General features: G+C 46.1%; 1 protein-coding gene across 15 annotated transcripts in view; it reads right to left on the bottom strand.

Moving 5' to 3' along the window:
• GULP1 (GULP PTB domain containing engulfment adaptor 1) overlaps positions 1-26768 on the bottom strand; it is a 369257-nt gene that overhangs the window by 109636 nt on the left and 232853 nt on the right. For 14 of the 15 annotated variants that reach the window (XM_075933787.1, XM_075933780.1, XM_075933782.1 and 11 more), the window contains one exon: positions 9817-9888. In XM_075933787.1, coding sequence (XP_075789902.1) covers positions 9817-9888 — 72 coding nt within the window. Of the gene's footprint in view, positions 1-9816; positions 9889-11895; positions 11944-26768 lie in introns of those variants that run through there. The other variant, XM_075933788.1, reaches the window with a different exon arrangement.

Genomic DNA, 26768 nt, shown 5'->3' with positions numbered 1-26768 from the left:
ACGATGGTATCTGAGTTTACAGCCATACAAATTCGAAGTAAAGCACAGGTCGGGTACTGCAAATGAGAATGCCGATTGCCTCTCGCGAATACCGGAAGGAGGGACCGGAAGGGAGGCGGGGATGGAAAAGTGTCTAAGGGGGGAGGAGTGTGACGGGGCAGGCGCTTTGCCCGCGCTCCCCCGCACTGAAACGGATACCAGGGCAGAAAGCAGGCACCTGGGAAGGCGGGCGGACAAGGGGGGGGCCGACCGCTGGGAACCCGGAAGCCATAGCAAGGGCATGGGCGGCCGGCAATCGGGAGGACTACCCGGCGCTGCCGGATGATGTCAGGAGAGGCGACGAGCGGGACACCAAGAAGGGCGGGGCCCCGAATGCCGGGAGGACGCCAGCCCAGTAGGTGGAGGGGCGGGGGATTCAAAGGGCGAGTGCCACAAACAAGAGGGGAGCTCCTGGACGTGGGAGGAGGCCAGCCCCCTGCCTCGAGAGTGTAGCACGGGAGAACCCCTGCGCACAGACCTCCGCCAGAGGAAGGGACTCAGGGTGAGTCTATCCCCTTGCCGGGGAACCTACTGGGATTGAGCCGGGAAGAAGAGACCCAGGGCGGGGCCGTGAACCCCGCAAGTGGAGGGTTTGGGGAACTCGACCCCCTCCACTGACAAGGGACAGACGTCCCCGTCTTAGGGCCCTGGGTTGGGGCTCGGAAAGTGGGAGGGCCCGAGCCCCCTTTCCGGCCCCTCGGATCCAAGTGAGTCCTGAGCGTGCTGGAGTTATAGGCCTCAGACCGCGGCCAGGCCGTCGGTCACAAGGCAAATACTCCCCTTTTGGAACGACGGCTCACCCGAACTCGGGGTGACCTCAGGAGAGTGGGTAACACAGATGCCTAGAGGGAAATGCCAGCTGTTCAGAGCAGCTGGCAGTTCTCTATAGGTGGAAAGTGGGCAGGGGCAAAGACTTACGTGCTCCCCTACCCCCAAGACAATCAGGGACTGTAGGAGGGGGAGCGCGGAAGTGTCCTGGCCCTGCCGTATTTGCCTGAGGCCTCACCCCTTCCAGAGAGGCCCAGGACCACTTCAAAAATTAGTGAAGTGTCCCCCTGTCTACTATTATTGCCCACCCGTGGGCTAAAGACATCCTCCCTGCCTAGCCTTGCTAATAGCCACTGATGGACCTATTTCCCATGAATTTCTAGTTCTTTTTTGAACCCTGTTATAGTCTTGGCCTTGACAACATTCTCTGGCAAGGAGTTCCACAGGTTGTATGTTGTGTGAGGAAATACTTCCTTGTGTTTGTTTTAAATCTGCTGCCTACTAATTTCATTTGGTGACCCCTACTTCTTGAGTTATATGAAGTAAACAACACTGTCTTATTTACTTTCTCCATACCAGTCATGATTTTATAGACCTCTGATATATCTCCCCTTAGTCACCTTTTTTCCAAGTTGAAAAGTCTTAGTTTTATCAATTCCACATTCCACATCCCTAATCACTTTAAAATGCTGTAATTACAATGAGGTAACAACTTACACTTACTTTCCAAGTGCAAAAATGCTTACACAATGTTTAAGCAGTGCGGAATCAGGTCATTAAACCTTCTATGTCCTGATTCATTATATATTTATACAGCACCTAGCACAATAAATAGGCCCTTGATCTGACTGGCTCATCCTATGGCAATAAAAATAGAACAAAAATACATTAATCTAACTTAACTGGCCAGTTAGGCCACATAACCAGCATTGATTCACCAGCCATTGCAGACTCCCAAAATAGCTGTGGGTTGAGGACATTTGAACTTTAGTCATTTATGGCTCCTTGGAATGGAACTTTGGAGGAATGTAACTTAGAGCATTTCTCCCATCTTTGTGTTCCACACTTTCCCACCCCAAAAGCACCAAAGGAATGTAAACAGAAGATCCCAGTACAAATATTCTTTTTGGGATCTATCCTTTTATTTTTCTTCCCACTAACTATCTCCATTAGGTCCACTATTTCATTTAACAGACTGTACCTGAAAAAAAGCCCAGTGGCTGAAATGTCCTTACAAATTGTATTTTTCTACTTTTTGTATATACTTAATACAACATGTCCTCTCCCTCCCCTGTTCGCAGTCTACAAACAAATACAATTATTTAAGAGGATAAACATTTGCAACCTCATATTTGCATCAAACTAGAAAGTAAGAAGAAATGCTGGGAACTTGGAGAAGAACACGTCGACAGATTGATCCTTGGAATTGAGACTGGGAAGGATCATAGGCTCAGAACATAAAGTTAAATCACTACATGGCTTAGGAATGCACACCATGGGCCAACTTCACAGGATCTCATTTAGTTTTTACTCAATCCTCACTTGGGCAAAATAACAGATTTAATTCAGTAACATGAACAAGAAGCATATTGGGTAGAATTAGATCTTACTTACAGGCAGTCCCCGACTTACGCGGATCCGACTTATGTCGGATCCGCACTTACGAACGGGGCTTTTCTCGCCCCGGAGCTCACGGGCGGCGGGTCGCCACCCTTGTCCTCCGGGGTGAGAAAAGCTTCTCCCGGTCTCCCTGGTCTGCTGGGGGGGGGGGGGTCCAGCAAAGCCGCTGGACCCCCCCAGCAGACCAGGGACACCCGAGCAAAGCCGCCGCCTGGGCGGCTTTGCTCGTTTGCCCGGGAGCAAAGCCGCCCAGGCAGCGGGACCCCTGTCCCCCAGGCGGTGGCTTTCCCCCAGGCGGTGACCCCCTGTCCCCCAGGCTTTGCTCCTGTCCCCCAGGCGGTGGCTTTGCTCGGGTGTCCCTGGTCTGCTGGGGGAGTCCAGCGACTTTGCTGGACCCCCCCAGCAGACCAGGGGACAGGAGCAAAGCTGCCCAGGCGGCAGAGGTCCCGCTGCCTGGGCGGCTTTGCTCCTGGGCAAACGAGCAAAGCCGCCCAGGCGGCGGCTTTGCTCGGGTGTCCCTGGTCTGCTGGGGGGGTCCAGCAGCTTTGCTGGACCCCCCCCCCCAGGAGACCAGGGAGACAGCAGCAAAGCTCCACGGGCGGCGGGGTCCCTCCGCCTGTGCGGCTTTGCTCGGGTCTCCCTGGTGTTCTGGGGGGGACTCTCCCCAGCACCCCAGGGAGACAGGAGCAAAGCCGCATGGGCAGTGGGGTCCCTCCGCCTGTGCGGCTTTGCTCGGGTCTCCCTGGTCTGCTGGGGGGGGAGGGGACGCAGCTAGTGCGCCCCCTCCTCCCCCGAGCAGACCAGGCTTTTGTTGCGGGACGCCTCAGGTAGAGCAGCTGGGGTGCTGCCGGGTTGGTGCTGTGGGAACCTACCGGGCAGCGCCCCAGCTGTTCTGTCCCAGGCTCCAGATTCAGCAGCTGTTGAAACTGATCAGGCTGATTCCAGGAAGCTGGGGGCAGAGCAACTCTGCCTCCTACTTCCTGTAGTCAGCCCCTGGTCAGTTTCAGTGGCAGCAGCTGAATCTGGAGCCAGTTCCGACTTACATACAAAATCAACTAAAGAACAAACCTATAGTCCCTAACTTGTACGTAACCCGGGGACTGCCTGTATCTGTTCACTGCAAAGAGCTGAATGAAATTTGAATTAAATAAGTGGAAATTTTTAACTTTCCTTTTTACATTATTTTTAGAACGGAAATTTACATTGTCCTCAGCTGTATGTGGCTTTTTAAAGGGAAATCACAGCACATATATTTATACTGATTTTCTTTGGTTTCGTTTAACATAACATTGCAACCTTTCCAGCCAAACACAGTACATATGCATGCATTTCATTAATTGCACAATAGTGTTTGGGCCCCTGATCGCAACTAGCTCATGACTGTACACATGCATGCATGTCATGAATTGTACAAAACTGCATTCTTGTTTGGGATCATTAAAAATTACATTTGAAATGTTTATGCATTAAGTACTGTATTAGCAAATTGCAAATGGAGGGGTAATCAGAAATAGAACTGTATGAGGACAAATACAGGCATCTTAAAAATCTGCACAGATGGTTTACTTAGAGAAGTACCAGATAATACAATGATTAAAAGATACACAAATGCCAAATCAAAGTGACATAATTTTACTTAATATTTATATTTCATTTTATGTATTTAATTGTATTCCCTGCAGCCTCAATTTTTAAAAGGGAAGATGGCTCAGTTGGTAGCCTGTGACCTAGGAAACTGGAGTTTAATTCTTATCTCCACAATTTCCTCTGTAGACTTGGGCAAGTGTCTTAGACTCTTTAATGAGGGCCATGAATTAAAAACAAATCCTTGTTCTCACTTTAATTCTCACCAACTCATTCTCACCATTTTTACCTAAATGTGGGAAGATACTTCTCCCAACCCTACCATGACAACATCAGCAGGAGGTAGAAGAAGAGCTTAGCCAGACTGCAGCTGCTGGTTCAGTATTATTTACCATTTGCAGTAGAGACTACAGCCCCACTGTGCCCTGTGCACTCAATAAGTGCAAGGAAAGACGGATTTTAGAATTTAGCCTTCAATCAGCAAGATCAAGAGCACTCAAAGAGAGGCACATTTTGATTCCTTAAGATGCAGCTGGAGGAGGGTAAGTTTCTCAGAAATATACCAGCTATGGTGGATAGAAAACAGCGTGTCAATAGGCATACTAAAATATATACAAGGCTGGGAGGAAGGCTAAGAAATCTGCTGGCTTTGGCAAAGAGCTAAAGAGGATGGCCTGGTTCTGTCTCATTTCCTCTCCTCTCCCTTTCAAATGTACAAGAACCATGAGATGGCAGCCCAGACGGCATTTGGAGCGAAGGGGCAGAGGAAGGTAATGGAAGCAAGGAAATAGATTATCAGTTTTCTATATGGCTGCTTCCTTTGACTTCCTATTTGAGGTTCTCTTAAGGGCTGTCAAGTATGTGTGTGAAGTCATTTTCTTAGATTCCCAGCAGATGGATCTCTTTTAGGTAGAGATTCCCAGCAGATGGAAGGGTTCTTTTTTCCTGTCCCACAGTCTGACTGATACTGTAGTTGGCTGTAAGTGTGTGTTCCTAGCCATGCAGAATTGTTGGATGGAACAAGGTGCTTCTTCCAGGCTAACTTTTGGGGTTTCACTACAGGGGCTTTTCTGTATTCCATATAGCCTTTTCGCTGCTCCCTCCATCCACCCTCACCTTCAGATCTCAAGTGCCCCTTTTTTCTCCTGGGATTACACCATGGTGGGTAAAGAGATCCAAAATGTCCTTTGGTCCACTTCGAATCTAGTCCAAAGTGTCCTCCAACATAATGAAAAGGAAGAATGGGAGGGGGCTCAGATATTAACAGGGCATCCCAGCAGCTTTTGAAGCTCAGAATTGAAATAGTGCCTTTGATCTTCCTTTGGCTCAACAATAATGGCAAGAGGGGACCCATTCTCCTGGACAGTAGGTACAAAAAGCACACACTAGGTAGTATGTGTAAGGAACACATCACTTTCTACAGCCTCTCAAAGGCCAGAGGAGAAATTGGGAAATGAGCTTGTTAAAGGTCAGCTTCAAAGTGGCTTGTGCCTCTAAAACTCTCCCTCTTAATCTCCATCTAAGGGTGAGTCTATATTGCACTGTAGCTCAAAATAAGGTACACAATTTGAGATACGCAAATTGTATATCTTACTTCAAAATAAAACACAGCACCAAGTTTCAAAATAAAACACTATCTCAAACGTCCCTAACTCCTTATAGAATGAGATTTACAGGAATGTTGAAATAGGGAGCCTGAAATAATGGGCTTGCTCTGAAGATGCAGGATAGCTGTTTTGAGATACTCTATTATCTCCTAATAGCATTGCAGTGTAAACATAGCCTAAGGGAGCTAAGAAAGTGGACTTCAAAGCAGCCTGACAACTGGGAGTTGTCAGACACTGCTGCTGGACAACATGCAAGCTGGGAGAAAGTGGTTCAGATCTAATTGCAAACATCTTTGACTTATCTCTACTGTACAAAATTTGCTCTTTTAGCTGTTCATTTGACTAGAACTCTGGAAAAATTCCAGCTCAGAAATGTAACAGGCAAGTGTTCCCCTTACCCATCTTGGAAATGTTTATAAACACACCCCACACTGTCAAATTTTCTACTCCCTGCATAATTACAGTTCTAATAATCTTTCGCTTGTGCTCTAAAGTAATCGGAAAACAAGGTTAAAAAAATGTAAATAACATTGTAACTGGAAAAAGAAAATTGAGTAGATCTGTACAATAAAGTGAAACTGAATGAAAAAGAGGCTTGCTGTTTTCCAACATAAAACTGCAAATTACTGAGTAAAATAATTGAGCATTTAAAAAACAAGAACATGGAAGTGGTCCGTGAAATAAAAAAAACTGTGAGAAAGTATTAAGAAAAAGCACATCAAGGAAAAGTAAATTATTGTTTTGCTATAGAACATCAGCTCCACCTGCTGGTAAAAAAAATCAAATTCTAAATGGCTGTATGCTATGATTTTGTGCAATGTTGGGTTTTTTGGCAGGAAAATATTAAACTCTTCAAGGTATGTGAGTTGGAAGTCCTAAATCCTAGAATCAAAGAAGAAATAATACATTAACATTAAACACTTCATTCTGACATAGTCTGCTGTGACGATGGCTCAATAATGAAAACAAATTCACACTAAAAAGTTTTATGAACTAATTTTTCAAAATTAAGTAATATGGACGATGATATGAAGTACTCCTCACCATGTCTCAGAAGGAGATGTGCACCTTGACAGATCCAATCTTTTGTGCAAGACATTAGTTTCTTTTTGATTAAAACCAGAACCACATGAAGAAAAATACAATACTATGAGCTAATCACAAATCAATTCATTTCATTTCAACTCCTCTACTTGCTTATGGGTCTAATAATTCTTTAAGCCTGTTTTTGTCTTCTCTGTATAATGGAATACTTTTTTGAAACAATGACGTATTATTATATTATAATTTATACTAATAATATTCAAAATCAAACTATTTTCTGAATTACAATAAACTCAGTACCTCTATATTTTTTGTCTTCATAGAATTCAGATTCAGACCTCAGTCAATGACACATGGGAAATTATATTGAAAAGGAGGTTTTTAATCCAGTGAGGATTGTTTGAACACAGAATATTTTGATTTATCTATGATTTTCTATTATGTGAAAAGGGGTAAATCTAATTTTTTTCATAAGTTGTATGTTCTCAGATTCAAATGGAGGGTGTTCACATTAGAGATGTCAACGGTTAACCAGTTAACCACTAAGCATCAGGTGATCACCTGATGTTTACTGGTTTCTAGTTAACTGATGTCCTGGCCTGGCCAGCGCAGCCCCCAACTTGCAGTGGGGCCCCAGCCTTGCTGGAACAGCCCACCATGCTGTGGGGCGTTCTAGCATGGCCAGAGCAGCCCACGCTCAGCCTGGCTGGAGGAGCCCCTGCACTCTCCCAGTTAAGCGGTTAACCAGTTAAACATAATCTTTAACTAGTTAACTGACTAAATGGGATTTTACATCCCTAGTTCATGTAGAAAGACTACAGGATTCGGCCTTTGAAAACTACATAAAATCATGCATGCTAGAGAATCTCCAAAACAGTTTGAGTATCTTTCTGTACATATCGGATAATTGCTTATCTGTGCACCACTACTCAATGAAATTCCTGGAATTAAAATAAAGGGCCTGATTTTGCTGTCCCATATAGAAAACTCCTCCTGAACACATTGAGGATTACATGATAATATAGCTGAGACCTCCCAGAGATCCAGTTTAGTTATAGTGAGGATCACTTCATGATATTTTAAGGATGAAGAGAATTAGAAACCTCATAATGCCTTTAAAAAAATCAAATTTTCTGTGCCAGAGCATCATCTGGAGAGACTTCTGAACTGAATATAATTTTTGGGCTGCGTCTTAACAGCCAGATTTGTGTGAATTGGTACAAAACTGTATATTTTGTATATCATACCTAATTTAAAAAGGGTTACACTTACACTAACATAATAAATTCAAAAGCAACCATGCTGTAAAGTTGCTTTTTCAGAACATCAAGTGATACAGTAAATGCAGAAGAAGTGACATTTTTAGACTGAATCTCCCTGTGAGTTGATTGCCTAAGTCAAAACCTGCATTATATGGCCAGAGTGAAAATGACCGTTAAGAATTTCATTCCAATACATCTCAATGAGGTTACTAATTGCTCTCAACACTGACCAAGGAAAACCTAAGGCTGTTTCTACACTGGTGTGTTCTTGTGCAAAAACATGCCGCCTGTCTACACTGGCCGCATATTCTTGCGCAAGTAAACTGACGTTGTACTGTAGAAAATCAGGGCTTCTTGTGCGAGAACTCTGAGCAAGAGTTCTTCCAGAAGAGGCCAGTGTAGACAGGCAACATGAATTTCTTGTGCAAGAAGCCCCTATGGTTAAAATGGCCATCAGAGCTTTCTTGTGCAAGAGAGCATCTACACTGACATGGATGCTCTAGTGCAAAAGCACATCTCTTGCACAAAAGCACATGCCAGTGTAGACGCTCTCATGGAAGAGTTTTTGCACAAGAACTCTTCCGCAAAGAGTTCTTGCGCAAGAAGCTTCCAGTGTAGATGTAGCCTAAGTGTCAGATGTAGATATTCAATGATTCTCTCTCTCTCTTTCTTTCTTTAAAGCCAACAACCTCTTCAGTTTGAAAAAACCTCATTTTTTGAAGAATACAGAATCTGTCAAAAAAGGGTTTATTTTCGACAGCCATGTCTAGACTGCCGTTTTTTTTTTAAAAGCTCCTTTTCGGAAAAAAGTGGTGGCCATGCTTATGCTAATGAAGCGCAGAATATTTAAATCCCCACTTCATTAGCAATTTCAACGTGCCTAATCTACATTTCTCTGTCGATAGAGAAGTGTAGTCTAGACGTAGCCTACCACTGCCTTAAGGCTTCTTTTCACATACGCCAGTGCAACTATGATGCTATGTGCTTTAGGCCAGGTCTATATAGTATACTGGTGTAATTATATTATATCGGGAAAAGTCCAGCTCTCTTTTTGGTATAGGAGCATCTTCTCTTAAGCACTGAAGCTGGGCTGTTGCAGTGTTTCAAGTGTGCTTGCCTTTACAGAAGATAGCACTATGATGATGGCAGAGTTTCTCCCATTAGTGTACTTAATTCACCTCCCTGAGACTTTCCTGTTGCCACAGTGCTGTCCGCACAAGGGCTTACATCAGTATAACTACTTTTCTTAGGGATGTTGGTTTTTCAAACCCTCACCACTAAGCAAAGTTATCTGAAGTTAGTAAGGATTGTAGGATTTGTTAGTTATCTTCATTTCTCCTGAAGTACTGCACAGGATGAAAAATTACTCAAATACAAGGGCTATGCTGTTAGAGCTACTGACCCATTGTTTGGTGGCACTTCCAGGAAAACTAAAGCAGCGGGGCCCTTTCAATTTCAACCTTAGCTCAGATGTGATTCTCAGTAATGAGTGAAATCTAAATGAGTTTTTGATTGTCTTGCATGAAACAGGCAATAGAATTTTTTCTAGCTCAATCAGAAGTTATCAATCACCACACACGGGCAGCTGAAATTAAACTCTTGATAAATAATTTAGAGTGAATAAGGTCAATTTTTTTTCAGAATGCGAGTATTATATATCAAGGCACTGAACTTTAAGATACTATTGGTGGTTATCTTTCCGAGCCAGACAATCTCTGAAACATTTGGGCAGAAGAGTAGATGATCGGGTTGTATCTACATAATACATACCAGTGAGGCTAGAAAAAAGTCTAAGCTATACAGTGCCACAATCATTTATTTAGCTATAAATGCTGCATGTGAAAAATACGTTACACACATTTTATCTATATTTTGTAAAAATGCTTCCCTACCTTTAGTTTTCTAACAGCATCTCTCACAACTTCTGTACCTTTGGGCTGTTCCACTTCTGTACTGCCAAGAAACTGAAAATATTGTAATTTGTGAGAAAACAGTGATATGCTGACAGCACAATTTACTGATTAACTTTGTAAACAATATTTTGGAAATACAATTATCTCAGCATTTGATTTTGTTGTCTAATGGTGGATCTTAATATAGCTCTTTCTAATCAAAGGAAATGAAAGCAACAGAAAATAAACTCCTGATTAGAGTAAAAACATCAAAGTTATTTGAAGCAGACTTTGAAACCTATTTTACTTAGTTTGGTCTCATAGAAATCCTCGGATTTTTGATCAAGTTGTTTTCCCTCTATAGAATATAATTTTACTGTTTTCTTCCTGGTATTGCCATATTGGAAATGTAAGACTTTTGGGAAAGAATGAAACAGTGCGGCTGTGTCTAGACTGGCAAGTTTTTCTGCAACAGCAGCTGCTTTTGTGGAAAAACTTGCCAGCTGTCCACACTGGTCGCTTGAATTTCTGCAAGAACACTGACGATCTCATGTAAGAAATCAGTGCTTCTTGCGGAAATACTATGCTGCTCCCGTTCGGGCAAAAGTCCTTTTGCACAAAAGCTTTTGTGCAAAAGGGCCAGTGTAGACAGCTCAGATTTGTTTTGCTCAAAAAAGCCCCGATCACGAAAATGGCAGTCGGGGCTTTTTTTGCGCAAAAGCACATCTAGATTGGCACAGACGCTTTTCCGCAAAAAGTGCTTTTGTGGAAAAGCATCCGTGCCAATCTAGACGCTCTTTTCCGTAAATGCTTTTAACGGAAAACTTTTCTGTAGATGTACATTCTGTAGATGTAGCCTACAAGTGTTTTATTAGCACCAGTGAAATAAGATACTTTCAAGATGTAAATTCAGCGTATGGAGCCAGTTTGGACTAGGTTGCTAACACTTTCATAAGTATGATGAAGAATAATGAAAGTAGTGATTTCACTTTGGCCATGGTCTGACACTACATTGACTTCAGTGGAATAACTTCTGAGTTACACTGGCAAACGTAATTTGCATTAACATGGCTGCCGCTTTTTTCCGGCTTGGAGATAAGCTGGAGAAAAGCGCCAGTCTAGACGTGATTCTCCGGAAAATAAAGCCTTGAAAGTAGGAATAAGAGATCCTCCGGAAAGGGTTTTATTTTCCGGAGAATCACGTCTATCTAGACTGGCGCTTTTCTCCGGCTTATCTTGAAGCCGGAAAAAAGCAGCAGCCATGTTAATGCAAATACCGTGGGGGATATTTAAATCCCCCGCGGATTTGCCTATTCCAAAGTGCTACATTAGCATCCCTTTTCCGGAAGGGATGCCAGTGTAGACACAGCCCAAGGGTATGTCTAGACTGAATCCCTCTGTCGGCAGAGGGATGCAGAGTAGGCAGGTCGACATTGCAAATGAGGCAGGGATTTAAATATCCCATGCCTAATTTGCATAAAAATGGCCACTGTGTTTTGCTGACTCAGCACTTTGTCGGCAAAAAGCGGCAGTCTAGAGGGGGACTGTCAAGAAAGAAAGCCTTTTTTGACAGATCCTGTAAACCCCCTTTCAGGAGGCATAAGGGATCTATCAAAAAAGGCATTCTTTCTTGACAGATCCCCCTTTAAACTGCTGATTTTTGCCGACTAAGTGCTGTGTCAGCAAAACGCATTGGCCATTTTTATGCAAATTAGGCACGGCATATTTAAATCCCTGCCTCATTTGCAATGTTGACCTGCCTAATCTGCATCCCTCTGCCGACAGAGGGATGCAGTCTAGACACACCCTTTGTATGAATAAAAGCAAGCTTCTTTGTGCAATATATGATTTTCATTCAGCTGTACCAACATACATATTGAACAGAGAGGTACATGAATTGTAAACTTAAAGTGACTTTAAAGCAATTCACAAGCTGCTCATGTTACAGCAATTTTCCAATATTCCTCCAATTCCCTAGCGATTTCTTTTGACAGCATAGGTACTAGACTCAGAGCAATGTACTATACTTGTGATCAATTTGAAAAAAATTACGGTACACTTATAGAAAAGTTTACCTACTCCATTGATAGATCTTATAACAATCATCAACATAGTCTGACTATAAATCTGTTTCTGTCACCTGAAATAGAATGTGCCATAATGAGTACAATAACATGCAGATCAAAACACCATGCATGTCTACTGTCAACACTCAACATTATTATAATACCCCACTTGGGAGAGAGAGGCTGTGTCATAGCAAAAGGCTAACAGTGTTTTTTATTATGAATTGTTAGCATACCCATCGCATCTTCTAATTTATTTAAAGTAGAGGACAGGTTCTTCCCTGGATAAATGACACTCATAAGTATTTACTGAGAATAATTTTAAAGAGTTCACACGATTAAAAGGCGTATGTCTTCCCGCCCCCCCCCTTTCTTTAGTGATATCCTTCCACACTAAATATAGCCAGGTGACCCAATGGAAGTTCTCTTTCCTTACTGCCATCCCTTTACAAGTTCAGCAAAGTATGCACCTTTTAGGACTAGTTACTTTGATATATCCCCCGTGTTCCCACCAGCCTCAGCACCCCTTCTACTTAGGAAACTAAAACTTCCAGCAGCTACATCTTCCAGGAGAGAAAGGGAAGACAAACCAGTAGCACTAGTTCCGCAGGCCCACATGAAAGGGGCATAAAGATTTTTCTATATCCCTCTCATCGCTCTCTCCCCTGAGCTTAGATCCCTGGACTGCAAAGCGGCTTTCTCAGTTCACATCCTTTCCCCCATTTTCTTATCTTAGGGGAGGGGTTGCAAGAGGGGGAGCAGAAGTTATGGAATGGACATGTCCATCTATGGGTGGACAAGAACAGTTCTGTGACACTGTGTGTGAGATGAGAAGGAGACAGGGTGGACAGATATGTGTGTGTGGAGATGGGAACTAGAGCAAAGAAATAAGTATAAACATGAAGACAGGATGGGTAAAAGGGCAGAAGAGTGAACACGGCTACGTAGGAATGGAAGGAGGACACGGATAGGTATATATATATATGAGGATAGATTGCAAGGAGTGTGTGCGTGTGCCTGCCAGTATGTGGGAGGAGGGGTATTTTAGCATGTGAGTGTTATTACATGTAATACATGTGATGGAGTGCTGGTGCAGAAGCTTTCGAGAGCCTCAGAAACATGTTTGTGTGTGTGGAGGAAGCACAGATAAATGGTTGTGCAGGGAACTTCTCCCATTGGCACTTCTTAATATTTATATGTGGTTAATTAAATGTTCAAGCGAGTTATCAAGGTAAGGACAGGTTTAAATTTCAACAAAATTATTATAAAATTTTTCTCTTGTTGATTCTATATTTGAGCAGTATGGATCTGGAAATCCTCATTCTGGGAGATAAAAATTCACTCTTATGGCAAGTAATGCTGAATTATAGATTTCAAACTGTAGCTGAGACTTGGAGATCCACAATAACAATCCCGCAAAGTAGAAAATAGCCCTTTTTAATTGTAATATCTCTCATGTATATTTCTTACCAAGCACAAAAGGGGGCAAAAAGAGGGGACTAAACATCTAATATAAACAAAGCGTTGCAAGCAAAGGAGTACACGATTATGTGACAACCACATTCAAAACATATATAAATACAGATTATGCAAAATATTACAAAAACAAATCAACAATGAAGACCACCTATTTCCCACAAACTATATGGAAATATGTTCTCAGTTACATCAACATTTATGAAAGATAAATTAACCAAAAAAATACTTCCAATCATTTTCAATGCAGAGCTTCATAAATTAATATTACTTTTGATGTCTAGCATCACTACATTAGGTTTTATTAAACTCTACAATTTTATTGTGCATGTGGAATACAAGATTATAAATAATAAAGTATGCAGAGTAAGAAAAGATAATAGGAAACATTTCATTCTAAAAACATAATGGAGGTTTGTAGCATAAATGTCAATATTATTCATAAGGTATCTGAGTCCACGGGCTAATGTCATTATGTAGATTGTTTATATTTGAAATTTTGTATAGCATCCACTGACTGGAGCTGTTTCACTGAGGAATGTTCTTAAATTTATTATAAAGTTAGTAATTGACTATTACATGTTAGACATGTCTCACCCATGACCTCTGTAAATTAACTGTCTCCTTTGATCTCTGGGGGTATGTCTACACTACAAAGTTAGTTCGAACTAACGGACATTAGTTCGAACTAACTTTGATAGGCGCTACACTAGCGCTCCGTTAGTTTGAACTTAATTCGAACTAACGGAGCGCTTAGTTCGAACTAGGTAAACCTCATTTTACGAGGATTAAGCCTAGTTCGAACTAGCTAGTTCGAATTAAGGGCTGTGTAGACCCTTAATTCGAACTAGTGGGAGGCTAATGCTTCCCAGGTTTCCCTGGTGGCCACTCTGGCCAACACCAGGGAAACTCTATTGCCCCCCTCCTGGCCCCGGAGCCCTTAAAGGGCCACGGGCTGGCTACATAGTTTGTGCCAGTTGCAAGGCTGCCAGCACCCGTGCCAGCAGACCCTGCACCTGCCACACCATGAGCCACCCACCCGAGGACACCCAGCCCTCCACTGCTCCCCAGGACCAGCCTGGCGGCTCCCAGGAGCCTGCCCGGGGGCGCAAAAGGCGGGCGCCTGCTTGGTCAAGTGCAGAGATCGTGAACCTCATCGAGGTTTGGGGGGAAGCCTCCAATGTCCACAATCTCCGCACTAGCCACAGGAACGCGGCCGTCTACAGCCGCATGGCTGCCAACCTGGCCGCCAGGGGCCACCAGCGCAGCCGGGAGCAGATGCGCTGCAAAATCAAAGACCTGCGGCAGTCCTACTCCCGGGCCTGCCAGCCAGGGGCCGACCCGGAGGTCTGCCCCCACTTCCACGCCCTAGACTGCCTCCTGGGGGCTCATGCCGTCCCTGCCCCCCGGGACGTGATAGACCCGTGATAGCAGAGGGCCCACTCCAGGAGACGGAGGAGGAGGAGGAGGGCTCTGAGAGCCAGGAGCCTGCCGCCAGCCTGCCCGGGACCCGGGACCCCCGAGGCAACCCACAGAGCCGCTCGCCTGTGTCGTCCGAGGCCGGGGAGGCGTCCACCTGTGAGTACCCTCGTGTTCCCCTTATGTGTACGGGGGGCTGGGGCGAGAGGGAGCCCCGGGACCGTGCGCCTGGACCTTGGCCACCAAGGAGCAGCAGCTGGGGATCCTGCAGGGGCCCTGGCCTTGCAGAGGGGAGCTGGGTTTCACACACCTGGGCCCCTGGGGTAATTGACCACTGGTCTTGTTGCACCACAGCTGCAGCACCTGGGCCTGCAGAGCGCACCACCCCGCCTGCAGCAGCTGCCCGATCCCGGGCAAGCAGGAGAGCCAGGAATGAGGAGGAGTACCAAAGGCGGCACCTCCGGTTCATGGATCACCAGCTGCGCACCCAGGACCACTGGGTCCAGGAGGACCTGAGGCTGCGCTGGAGGAGTCTGGAGGCCCTGGAGGAGCAGGGCCGTGCCCTGCGAGGCCACCTCCAGAGCCTGCTCAACCACTTCCCATTTCCTCCTCCTGCTGCTCTTCCTGCTCCTCCTGCTCCTCCTCCTCCCTCTGCTTCCCCTTCTGCTCCCGCTCCTGCTTCCGCTCCTGCTTCCTCCACACCCCTCATCCCTCCTTCCCCCCCCCCACAACCATTTCCCACCGAGGCCCCCTGGACCCGCAGTGTGGCGAGACGGGAGAGGCAGCCGGACTCCCACCCCTGAGCTTTCCTTTCCCTTCCTCCCTTCCCTCCCCTTCCAGCTCCCTCGTCCCAGGTTTCCCCCTCCCCTCTCCTACTCTCTTCCCTCCCTCCCCCCACCCCAGTTATGTGAAATAAACAGACGTTTTTGTTTGAAAAACAGGTGTCTTTATTTTACAGTAGGTAGGGAGGGGAAAGGGGAAGGGGGGTAGGGTGGAAGAAGGCCCCAGTGGGGCATGCAGGGAGAGGTCAGTCCCCCTCCTCCTCCTGGAAGCTCTCCCGTAGGGCTTCCCGGATCCGGACGGCCCCCCGCTGGGCTTCCCGGATGTCGGCGGGGCAGGGCTGACCGTAGTGTCCAGCCATGCGGTCAGCCTCAGCCATCCAGGCTGGCAGGAAAGCCTCCCCCTTTCACTCACACAAATTGTGGAGCACACAACATGCTGCCACCACGGGAGGGATGTTGTGCTCGGCCAGGTCCAGACGGGTGAGGAGGCATCCAAAGCGGGCTTTCAGTCGCCCGAAGGCCCCCTCCACCACGATGCGGGCCCTGGTCAGCCTGGCATTGAAGGCACGCGGGAGGGATTGAGGTGCCCCGTGTAGGGCTTCATCAGCCACGGCTGCAGTGGGTAGGCGGCATCCCCCACCAGGCACACGGGCATGTCCACGTCCCCGACCCTGATGTGGCGGTCGGGGAAGAAGGTCCATTCCTGCAGCCACTGGCACATGGAGGATTTGCGGTACACCCGGGCGTCGTGTGCTTTGCCGGACCAGCCCACATCAATGTCCGTGAACTGGCCCCGGTGGTCACACACAGCCTGCAGGATCACGGAGAAGTACCCCTTGCAGTTCACGTAACGGGACACCTGGTGTTCCGGGACACGGATGGGGATGTGCGTCCCGTCGATGGACCCCCCGCAGTTGGGGAAGCCGAGGGCGCCGAAGCCCCAGATGACGGCGTCCGGGTCGGCGAGGCGGACCACCCTGCGGAGCAGCACCCAGTTGATGGCCTTGACCACCTGCGGAGAGAGACACAGCAAAGCCAATCAGTGGGGCGCCCGGGTGGCTGGGAGCGTTCGTGCCCTGGCAGTGCCCCGCACCCCAGTCCCGGTAGCAACCCCCCTGGCGGCGTGTAGTACGGCCGGGACAGACCGACCCCTCCGGTGCGGGGTGCTTTCGCCTCCTCCCGCCCCCCCCTTTGTCCCTGGGGCGGCCCATCCCCCCACGCAGCCTCCTTCCCCCCCGGCTCGGTGGCCGACGAGTGCCATACCTGCATGAGCACCGCTCCGATGGTGGATCTCCCCACGCCGAACTGGTTCCCGACGGATCAGTAGCTGTCCGGCGTGAAGAGCTTCCATAGGGCGATGGCCACCCGCTTCTGGAGGGGGATGGCGGGCCTCATCCGAGTGTCCCTTCTGCGCAGGGCAGGGGCGAGCCACTCGCAGAGCTCCAGGAAGGTGTCCCTCCTTATCCTGAAGTTCTGGGTCCACTGTCGGTCCTCCCAGCGCTCCAGGACGATGCGGTCCCACCAGTCGGTGCTGGTGTCCAGACGCCAGATGCGGCGGGGCACACCGGTGCCGGGGCGCCGCCGCGGCTCCTCCACGGCCCCCAGGGCGGCCAGGCGGAGAGGCAGGGGGCTGACGTGCACCAGGAGGTGCCAGGCAGCCTCGAGCCATTGGTGGCAGGCTTGCAGCAGCAAGTCCAGAAAGTACACCAGAAGGTGCAGGGCGAGCTCTGGCTCCATGTTGCCACCTGCGGCAGCCCCCCCGAAGGGAAACACCGACACAGACGGGCACAGAGACCAACGCTTTGCTGTCCCTCGGCGAGGTTGGCAAGGAAGCAGGAAAAGCTGAGAACCGGCTGTCCAGGGGGGTTCCTTTAAGCTCGAGCCTCAGATAGCCTCAGACAGCAGCCACACAAAGCAACTACTGACCTGATGCCCTGCCAGAACCTGTTTCAGCTGCCCTTAAATGCCCCCCTGCGTCCAATCAGTGTGGACGCGCTAGTTCGAATTAGCAAAACGCTAATTCGAACTAGTTTTTAGTTCTAGTGCGCTAGTTCGAATTAGCTTAGTTCGAATTAACTAATTCATACTAAGTTAGTTCGAATTAGCGCTGTAGTGTAGACGTACCCTAGGTAAGACATAAGTGAAAAGCAACGAACAAAAACATATTTTTATTTGCTGGCATATTTGCATTATAATTAGAGCTGGTCCACATGTAAAAAATTATATGTGTTTATTTTTTCCTCATTAAAACTGAATTTTTAACTGAGTATTTATCTCGGTCAATTTATTTACATGCAATTCTAGAGCTAACGTGAACATTCAGTAATGTTGTCTAAAGTTTTCATTGTGTATTTTAAGAAGCTAGACTTTGAAAACTGATGAACACATAACATTTTCTATAAACATATATTAAGCTGTTTTATTTAATTTTTATACAAAATATTATATATTAATTTTAATGGTTGCATGCCTTTTATCCAAACATTCATTTTCTTCAAAGGTGAATCAAAAGCTGTGCTTTTAAACATGGGACTTATTCTGATCTCATCTGCAACTGTATCTAGATGGAATAGGTTCAGTAAAGTCAATTAATCCCCTGAGTGACATAGGTAAGACTCCAGTAATACAGATGTTTTTTGTAGAAAACATACTGGACACGGTCTTACTCTCATTGACATTTTATAATTTTATTTTGCTACTGTTAGTTACTAATCTATTTTTGTAGGTTATGTTGACCCATTATTACATCAGAAATATTCTTATTGATATAAAATCAGAGCCATCCCTTAGGAAGAGCAAATTGGTGCGACTGCACCGGGCTCCAGGCACTTTCAGGGGTCCTGAGCTTTGATATCACAGTATCAGATGGGGTGAGAACAGCATCTGTCTACCTTGAGCATAGCAGTCGGAAGCAGCAAGCAACCAGGATGCAGCATGGTGAGTCTGACCCTGCCACTCCTTTGCAGCTCATACATTTGGCATAGCTGGGGACAGAGGTGGCTAGGCAAGTTGGATTTCTGGCTGCCACACAAATAGGTGGGCTCTCCCATTACACCTGTACAGAGATGAGATTGTGCAGCCTCTGCCCCCTTGCTGGGCTGGGGGGCCACGTTGGGGTGGTGCGCAGGCAACTCCTCCACCCAGTGCATCCATCCTAGTCCTGCTATTATTCATATGCAGACGCCGGGGAATGTGGTGGTCCCAGCCCAGAGTGGACAGCAGGTAGCACAAGCACTCAGTAGACAAGCACCCCTGATTATCAGTGCAAGAGCCCCATGCCTCCATGTAGGGTTGCCAGGTGTCCAGTATTCACCCGGACAGATCGGTATTTTCACCTCCTGTCCGTTAAAAAAAATTCAGAGAATACCGGACATCTGAGATGTCTGGTATTTTCAGATTTTTTCCCCCGCCAGGAGGAGAAAACGCTGGGCATCTGGCAACCCTACAAACACTCAGCACCTGGCCTTCCCCCACCCAGCCCCCAACACTCCCAGCCACCCGACCACAGCTCCCATGCTTACCTGGTTCCGCAAAGATGCCAGCAAAAATGGCTGCCGACCAAGGGGCTTCCCCTGGGTCTTAGTGCTCAACCGTGCCCCTGTTCCTATCCCTGCACTCACTCCTAAAGGGGACATGCGGTTTTAATGCTGTTTTATTTTAATTTTTTTTTTTTTTTTTTTTTTGCTTAATAAGTCCTGGAGTCCTTTTTTTTCCCCTCAGCAAACTTCGGTCTCCTCCCCAAACAGGCCTCTTCTGTTGTTTTTTGTTGTTTACATGAAACAACTAAATATCCATCTAAACTCTGAATCCTTTGTACTTGAGCAGCCTATCACAAGTTTCCACAATAAACAGGTATTAATACAGTCTAGAGCTCCTATAATATTTTGTTCATTGACCATAATAGCTAATTTTGATCATCTTTTTCTTTACTAAGGTAATAATTTCCGTCCCAAAAACTATATATTATGTTAATTTTATATTCTACTTCTTTAAAATGTTTTTACACTAAAAAATTACCTTTCTGCGTGTAAAAAAAGGTTTTGAAAATAAAAGTTCCAGAACAGAAACTCTTTTTGTAGCTTAGTATTTTAAATTCCACTCTCCCAGCAGAGAGCAGTGCAGGATATTTTACAGACATACAATAATAACAAGATCTGGTTGGGTTTGTTTTTATCATCACATTCCCAGTTTTTAAAAACAAACCCTTAATCTTTCACAGTGACATATTTCCTTGTGGATTGGAAACACTGAATGTTAAAAGTTCTCATTTATCTGAAATTAAAGGTAGCTATAGAAAAAATAAAATACCTACCAAATTCATACAACAATTAACAGAGAAAGAACGGCCATACAGGGTCAGACCAAAGGTCCATCTGGGCCAATATCCTGTCTGTCGACAGTGGTCAATACCAGATGTTCCAGAGGGAGGGGACACAACAGGTAATCATCACGTGATCCTTCTCCTGTCATCCATTTCCAGACAAACGGAGGCTAGGGACACCATTCCTGCCCATCCTAGCTACTAGTAATTGATAGGCCTAACCTCCATGAATCTATCTAGCTCTTTCTTGAACCCTGTTCAAGTTCTAGTCTTCACAACAACAGGAAGAAAGCAATGTAAATTTTACTAGATGCCTGTTGTCAAAGTCTGATAAACTGGCTCTTTAAAACAGCAGAAGTTGGAAAAATATTTATTGGTGAAAGAAAAAACGTATTGGAAAAAATAGCCTGAATAATAATCCCCTCATAGAGGTATATAACCAAGGCCAGGGGTTTGTAATCAGAAGCACATTTAAGAAACTGGTCAATACTGTGTGGAAACTATTAGATTCCCAGAAGGCACTGAGAGCAATGGCTTGCAGTGTGTGGCAACTGACACTAAACTCTCTGAGCCAATTTTCTAAGACTGGGAATATGGACCTGTGACGGGGCGGCCCCGCCCCGCACTCAAGCCCAGGGAAACCACCTGGGGCCGGGGGCGGAGAAGGCCCCACCCACACAGCCCTACTGTGCATGCTCCAAAGGGAGCAGGGATACAAAAGGCTGCTGGCCTGCTCAGAAGGGGCAGACTGCGGCCCGAGCAGGAGCTAGCGACCATGGGCCAGAGAGGGAGTTGCCGAGGGAGCTGAGCGTGCTGCTGCCGGGCTCGGCCCCAACGCCGGAGCTGCCGACCGACTACCCGCGACCCGAGCGCCGGACCGGACTCCGCCCACTCTGCGACTGCCAGGGGGAGGACCACTACAGCCCGGCGACCGACGCCGACAGGTGGGACCGCGGCAGGCTGCGAGCAGGGGGTAGGAAGCGACCCAGGGCAGGGAGCTGTAGAAGCCACTGAGGGCTCGGGGCGTTGCGGGGAGGAGCCCCCGCCGAGCCAGTGGTGGGAACCTCCCGAAACTAATAGGGCCCTGGGTCGGGGTCCGGTGGAGAGGGAGGGCCCGGACCCCCCTACCCCTGCTGCCCGAGACCCTGGCACGTGGAGAGCAGGGTAACAAACTGCAAACAGTGGACTAGGCCTCTGGGCCTGCAAACTGAGGACTAGGCCGGGAGGCCGTATTTCCCCTAGCACAGGGGCATTGTACTTTGGGACTAGGCCGGTGGGCCGTATTTCCCCTACGAGAGGGGCAGTGTACTTTGAGGGCTAGGCCCAGACGGGCCGAGTTAGGCCCCGGATGGGGGTGGCAACCCCGAGACAGGGGCGAGCCCCCCGACAGGACCTTCTTTGTGTTCTTTGAGATTTGCATCATATATCAAATACAGTGCAGACCCAGTAAGAGGCTCTGAAGGTGTTCTGATTAGTAAACAAAGGATGGTAAACATCTTATTTTGGTCAATGGTTAAGAGAACTTTTGACTGCAGGATGATTCTGAGAAGCAGCAGCCACGAATCTTTACATGCACATTGAATGCCTTTTGCCTAACTGTCTGGTGAGGAAGGCTAGTAGAGGACATGGCCATGCCTTGGAAAAGATGATTTTGGACATAAGGGATTTTTTAGGAACTATACATGAAAAAGAAAGAAAGGATAGTTACTGTTACCAAAGATAAATAGGAAAGAAAAACAGGTGGTGATAAATCAGTTAAGATGAAGCCAGAGATGAAGGTATTTAAGCAGAAGAGAAAATATTTATCACACCTGAAAAACAGCGAAAGGGAATTGTATTAGGTGAAATACTATAATTGGAAAAAAAAAAAAAAGCAAAAACAGGACTATAAATTAGATTTGCAGTTACTTCTGAAGCAAAAAAAAAAAAAAAAAGGAATTATCTTGTTCACTGAGGGTACGTCTACACTACAACGTTAAGTCGAACTAACGTGTTTTGCTAATTCGAACTAGCATGTCCACATTAAGTGGACCCTAAACTGGGCTTAAGGATGGCCAGAAGCAGTGCCGGCAGGGCATCAGAGGAGGACTTAGAGCGTGGAGATGCTGTCTCAGGCTAACCAAGGGCTGCGCTTAAAGGGTCCCGACCCCCACCACGGACAGACAGTTCTCAGGGGTGCCCTGCTTGCAAACCAGTCCTGGCTTGGAGTGCCCGGAGTACCCACACTGGGCACATCACACCACTCGGACATCAGCCCAGCTGCACTTGCTGCAGGCTGCCATATGGGGAGAGGGGGCAATTGGGGGGCTGCAGGAGAGCTTCCACCCCCAGAAGCCCGCAAAGCCAGCCCAGTCCTCCCCATCGGGGGCTCGTACCCCATTCCTCCCTCACCTCCTTCCACTTACCCTTCCCTAGCCCCTTTTCTTGATGTACAAAATAAAGGAAAATTGTGTTCAAAAATGGAATCTGTCTTTATTGAACAAAACTGGGGGAGACTGGGAAAAGGAGGTGGGAGAGGGGAAGAGAGAGGCTGGGAGAGGGGAGGGCAACTAAAATGATCAGGGATTGGGAACAGGTCCCATATGAAGAGAGGCTAAAGAGACTGGGACTTTTCAGCTTAGAAAAGAGGAGACGGAGGGGGGACAGGTTAGAGGTCTCTAAAAGCAGGAGCTGGGTGGAGAGGGTGCATACAGAAAAGTTCTTCATTAGTTCCCATAAAGAAGGACTAGAGGACACCAAAGGAAAGGAATGGGTAGCAGGCTTCAAACTAGTAACAGAATGTCGTTCTTCACAAAGCAAAGAGTCAACCTGTGGAACTCCTTGCTGCAGGAGGAGCCACCAGCCTGGTGCCGGGAAGAGAGGGAGGGCTGGGGGGCATCGGGTGGGTGGCTCGATCCGTGCCAGGTGCAGGGTCTGCTGGCTGGGTGTTGGCAGGCTTGCACCTGGCACGGGCACCATAGCCAGCCCGTGCCCCTTTAAGGGGGCCGGGAGGGGGGCAGACGAGTTTCCCTGGTGTTGGCCAGAGTGGCCACCAGGGAAACCTGGGGAGGGCTAGCCTCCCACTAGTTCGAATTAAGGGTCTACACCGCCCTTAATTCGAACTAGTAAATTCGAACTAGGCTTAATCCTCGTGGAATGAGGATTACCTAGTTCGAACTAAGCGCTCCGGTAGTTCAAATTAAGTTCCAACTAACGGAGCGCTAGTGTAGTGCCTATGAAAGTTAGTTCGAACTAACGTTAGTTCGAACTAACTTTGTAGTGTAGACATACCCTGAGATTGTTGAAGAGACCGTGACAAATTCTAAATTAATTTAAGGGGAATCCATCTGGTTTCAGTTGTTCTTGGCCTAAAGGTTCTGCAATGATTTAGCTGCAATCTCTCTTCCAATTGCAGAATGGAGATTCCCTCAGCCAAACTGCTTTGAGTACTAGTCACAGTGACTCACCTGAGGTACCGTGGACTTCAACATAGACTAGCTGAGGAAGTACCCATGCTCATACAGCCTATGCTGAAACTTGTGCTGACTAGCTTTTGCTTTAATTTATGTCTTCTTACACGCTATGCTTCATAGCTTCTCTTGCTACATCTCTTTTCTGAGCCCGTCCTACCTGACCAAATTCAGAGGTTATGGGAAAAGAAGTGTAGGTTACAAAGCTGCATATTGCTAAGCGGATATGGGAGTAAAGGAGGCTGAGTGGAACTGAATCTAATTAGGTGGAGTTTAAAGCCACTGAGACCAGAAGAATGCAGGGCTCTATCATCTTAGATTCCCTTTGATTTAACTCTGAATTTGACCAACTGTTACTGGGCACACCTGCAGGCATGAAAAAAAGAAAAAGGGCAAGAGTCTAGATTCTAGAATACAAATTTATATTAGCTGACCCCAGCTCATGCTTCAGAACAATTTATCTGCAAAATTGTCTTAAACTTTGTAAATAATTAAAACTCACATTCTCATGATTATCAGAGAAAGAACACCACAATGATCCATTAGGATGTTAGGATGTTAAGAGGCAGGTAATAAGCTAATCATGTAGTTGATACAATTTGTATTGACTACACAATTAGTCGATCAGCGAAGGTGCTCTGTCCTGGCTCATGATGGGTCCAGGAGCGACTCCCACTGCAGCGTGGCAGTTTAAATGTAGAAGGAGCCAGGCAGCCCGGCTCCCTCTACATTTAAACTGAAGAGCTGCAGCAGGGGTAGATCCCAGACAGGTGCAAGCCAGCCCTCTGGCCACGAACACGGGCTTCTCCAGCAGCAACCACTGTCTGCAATGGGGAGTGGGATCCCAGTTCCCTGCTGGGACCCCTTATGGACAGGGGCCACTCCGCATAATGAGGAGCAGCTTCTGCACACAGTGAGCCTGGGCAGCAGCATGGGGTGGGGGGCGGGGGGAGGGGGTAGCCATCTTAAAAGCCAGTTCTGCTTTTAAGATGGCTCCCGTCAGCACTGGTTCGTACCTCCCCCCCCCCACTGTCTGTGATACAGAGACAGTGGGGGGGGAGGGGGGAGGGAGGAAGGAAATGCCAGTAGTCGAGTAGTCAACTTGACTAGTTGCTTACATCCCTATTAACATGATGTATTTTAAAAAATCAGATAATGGTTTAGCCATCAGATTACTAATAGAAGTTAGAATAACTAATCCCGAAAAAAAATAATATTAAAAGATGGAGCCCACATCTCTACAAGGAAGAGAAGAGCAGATTAGAGCAAAGGGAGGGATACATTACTTCCTGCAAAAGACAAAGCTTATCTTGACAGGATTCTCACTACAGAAGGTAATTAAATACAACACATACTATAGTGCCATGGGTTCAAACAGCATTTTTACAGACACATTTTAAAAAGGAGTTGGTGTTTCAGGTCAAAAGGAACCACCATATCACATAATTTGACCTTCCTTTCATTACAGGCCACAAGACATTTCTTGAACTACCTCTGCACCAAACTAGCAACCTGAATTAGATCAAAGTATTACAGCTCTGAGGTAGACTAAACTCAAAGAAAGCAAGATGGACAGAGGTGCACCAATGTCGAAGGCCCCTCTAATGGTACTAACATGAAATTAATTTAGTAAGATGTAGCCAGATGATCCTTTCCCCAGGATCTTACACTCTAAGAACCTGAAACTGAGGCTACCTCTACACAATAGCCCAGATCGACACTGTGAGATCAATTCACTGGCACTTCATTTAGTGAGTCTAGTGAAGATCTGCCAAATCTAATAGATTGTTCTTCCATCAATCCTTTTAGTCTACCCCAGATGAGAAGAGTAAGCAAGTCTACTTGCAGTATAGATCCCACAGTAACTTGATTTAAAGCATACTGAGTCCAGCTACATTATTCATATAGTGGGAGTTGCGTAGCTTAAGTCATTTTCCTGCTGTAGCATAGCTGTAGCCCTGCAAACCTATAGAACTAGATTGTGATTCAGATCATGAGTCTGTGAAAGGAAGAAAAAACAGCACCCCTTTCAGATTATGAGGGTTACTTGGATCTTAGCTACAGGCATGGAAGAATAAGCAGGACTACATGAAAACTTACTTTCTACCCAGAATAACTGAATGGAGAATGGGTGATGTGGCTTGTTCCTGTTGCCCTCGTAGGTAAGGGTAGAAATGTACTGCTAGCATAGGTACCCAGAAAAAAAAAAGCCTACTATCCCAGGAGCAAGGAGGAAAAAACGGAGGAAAAGTAGTTCAGAATGTCTCTCTCAAGCACAATCTAGGCCAACTGAGTGAAGGATTGCAGGATCAGGCAGTAGGGCTTCTAGGATTTACAGTAAGTAAATAAATAGTAAATAGTAAGGGAGAGAAAAGTATGAGAAAGAAGTATGTACAATGTTTCATGCTTCATGAAGCACTGTACAATGTAATATGCACTGCTATGACTTGCACATCAAGTTGTTGGCTCTTTTTCCTGTATTAATGACGTGCAAACAGACCAGAGCAGATACCTAAATTGGTTAAAGGCATGAAAGGGGAAAATAAGGAGTGAGAAAGGACAATTCTCTCTTGATGATGTTAATTTATTTCTTGAAAATAATGTCTTCCTCTAAATTATAGAGGACGTCTTAAGCTCTGAGTGTTAAAAGTTCTTCATCACTCCACAGTCAAGAATCCTGTGCTTTTGGAAGTAGGGAAAACAAACTATAAACAAAAAAAACTATCCATATCAAAAAAGACAAAAAGAATGAGTTCTGGAACATCTTAAAGAATAAAAGATTTATTTGGGCATAAGCTTTTGTGGGTAAAATCTACTTCATCAGATGCATAGAAAAAAGACAAAAATCTCCCAAGCTCATTCATTTGCATTTTAATTTGGACACATTTTTTTTTTAAATTTCTGGCTGTTACACCAGGGAGAACTTTTTTCTTGCATGAATTCATACTATTTCCATCTACTTTGGTGGTGTTCTGTGTGTGCACTGATGACACAAGTGACAATAGTTCCTCTACTCCTATTCCCAAACTGTCAAGTTCACTTCTAACCTGACAGCCATCTAATTGCCTTAGGACAGATGGCACCAAGCTAACCTACCCTGTTTTTACATTATTATTTATCTTCCCTGTAGAGCTCCTTACAGTAGTTTAGTGATGACTGACATAAAAATTAGATAACTAACAACCAGAACTAACTTATAAAATGAACCCAATATTGATGCTACTGTAGTCTGGCCTGATGGTATTCACAGGGTGTATACATGGAGATTCTGGCTAAAAGTATGTGTGGCACTATAGATGAGTACGGAACCAGGTGCATGATTCCTGCTGCTGTTCCAAGTGTCCACATTATGCTGTGCTGGACATGGGTGTAATGCGGTGTACATGCATATACCCATGTCTACATTGCTGCTATTATTTCACAATGTTACTGCTACCAT

Source organism: Pelodiscus sinensis, chromosome 7, assembly GCF_049634645.1.
Source record: "Pelodiscus sinensis isolate JC-2024 chromosome 7, ASM4963464v1, whole genome shotgun sequence".
Classification (NCBI taxonomy): domain Eukaryota; kingdom Metazoa; phylum Chordata; order Testudines; family Trionychidae; genus Pelodiscus; species Pelodiscus sinensis.
This window is presented reverse-complemented; position numbering and strand designations above follow the sequence as displayed.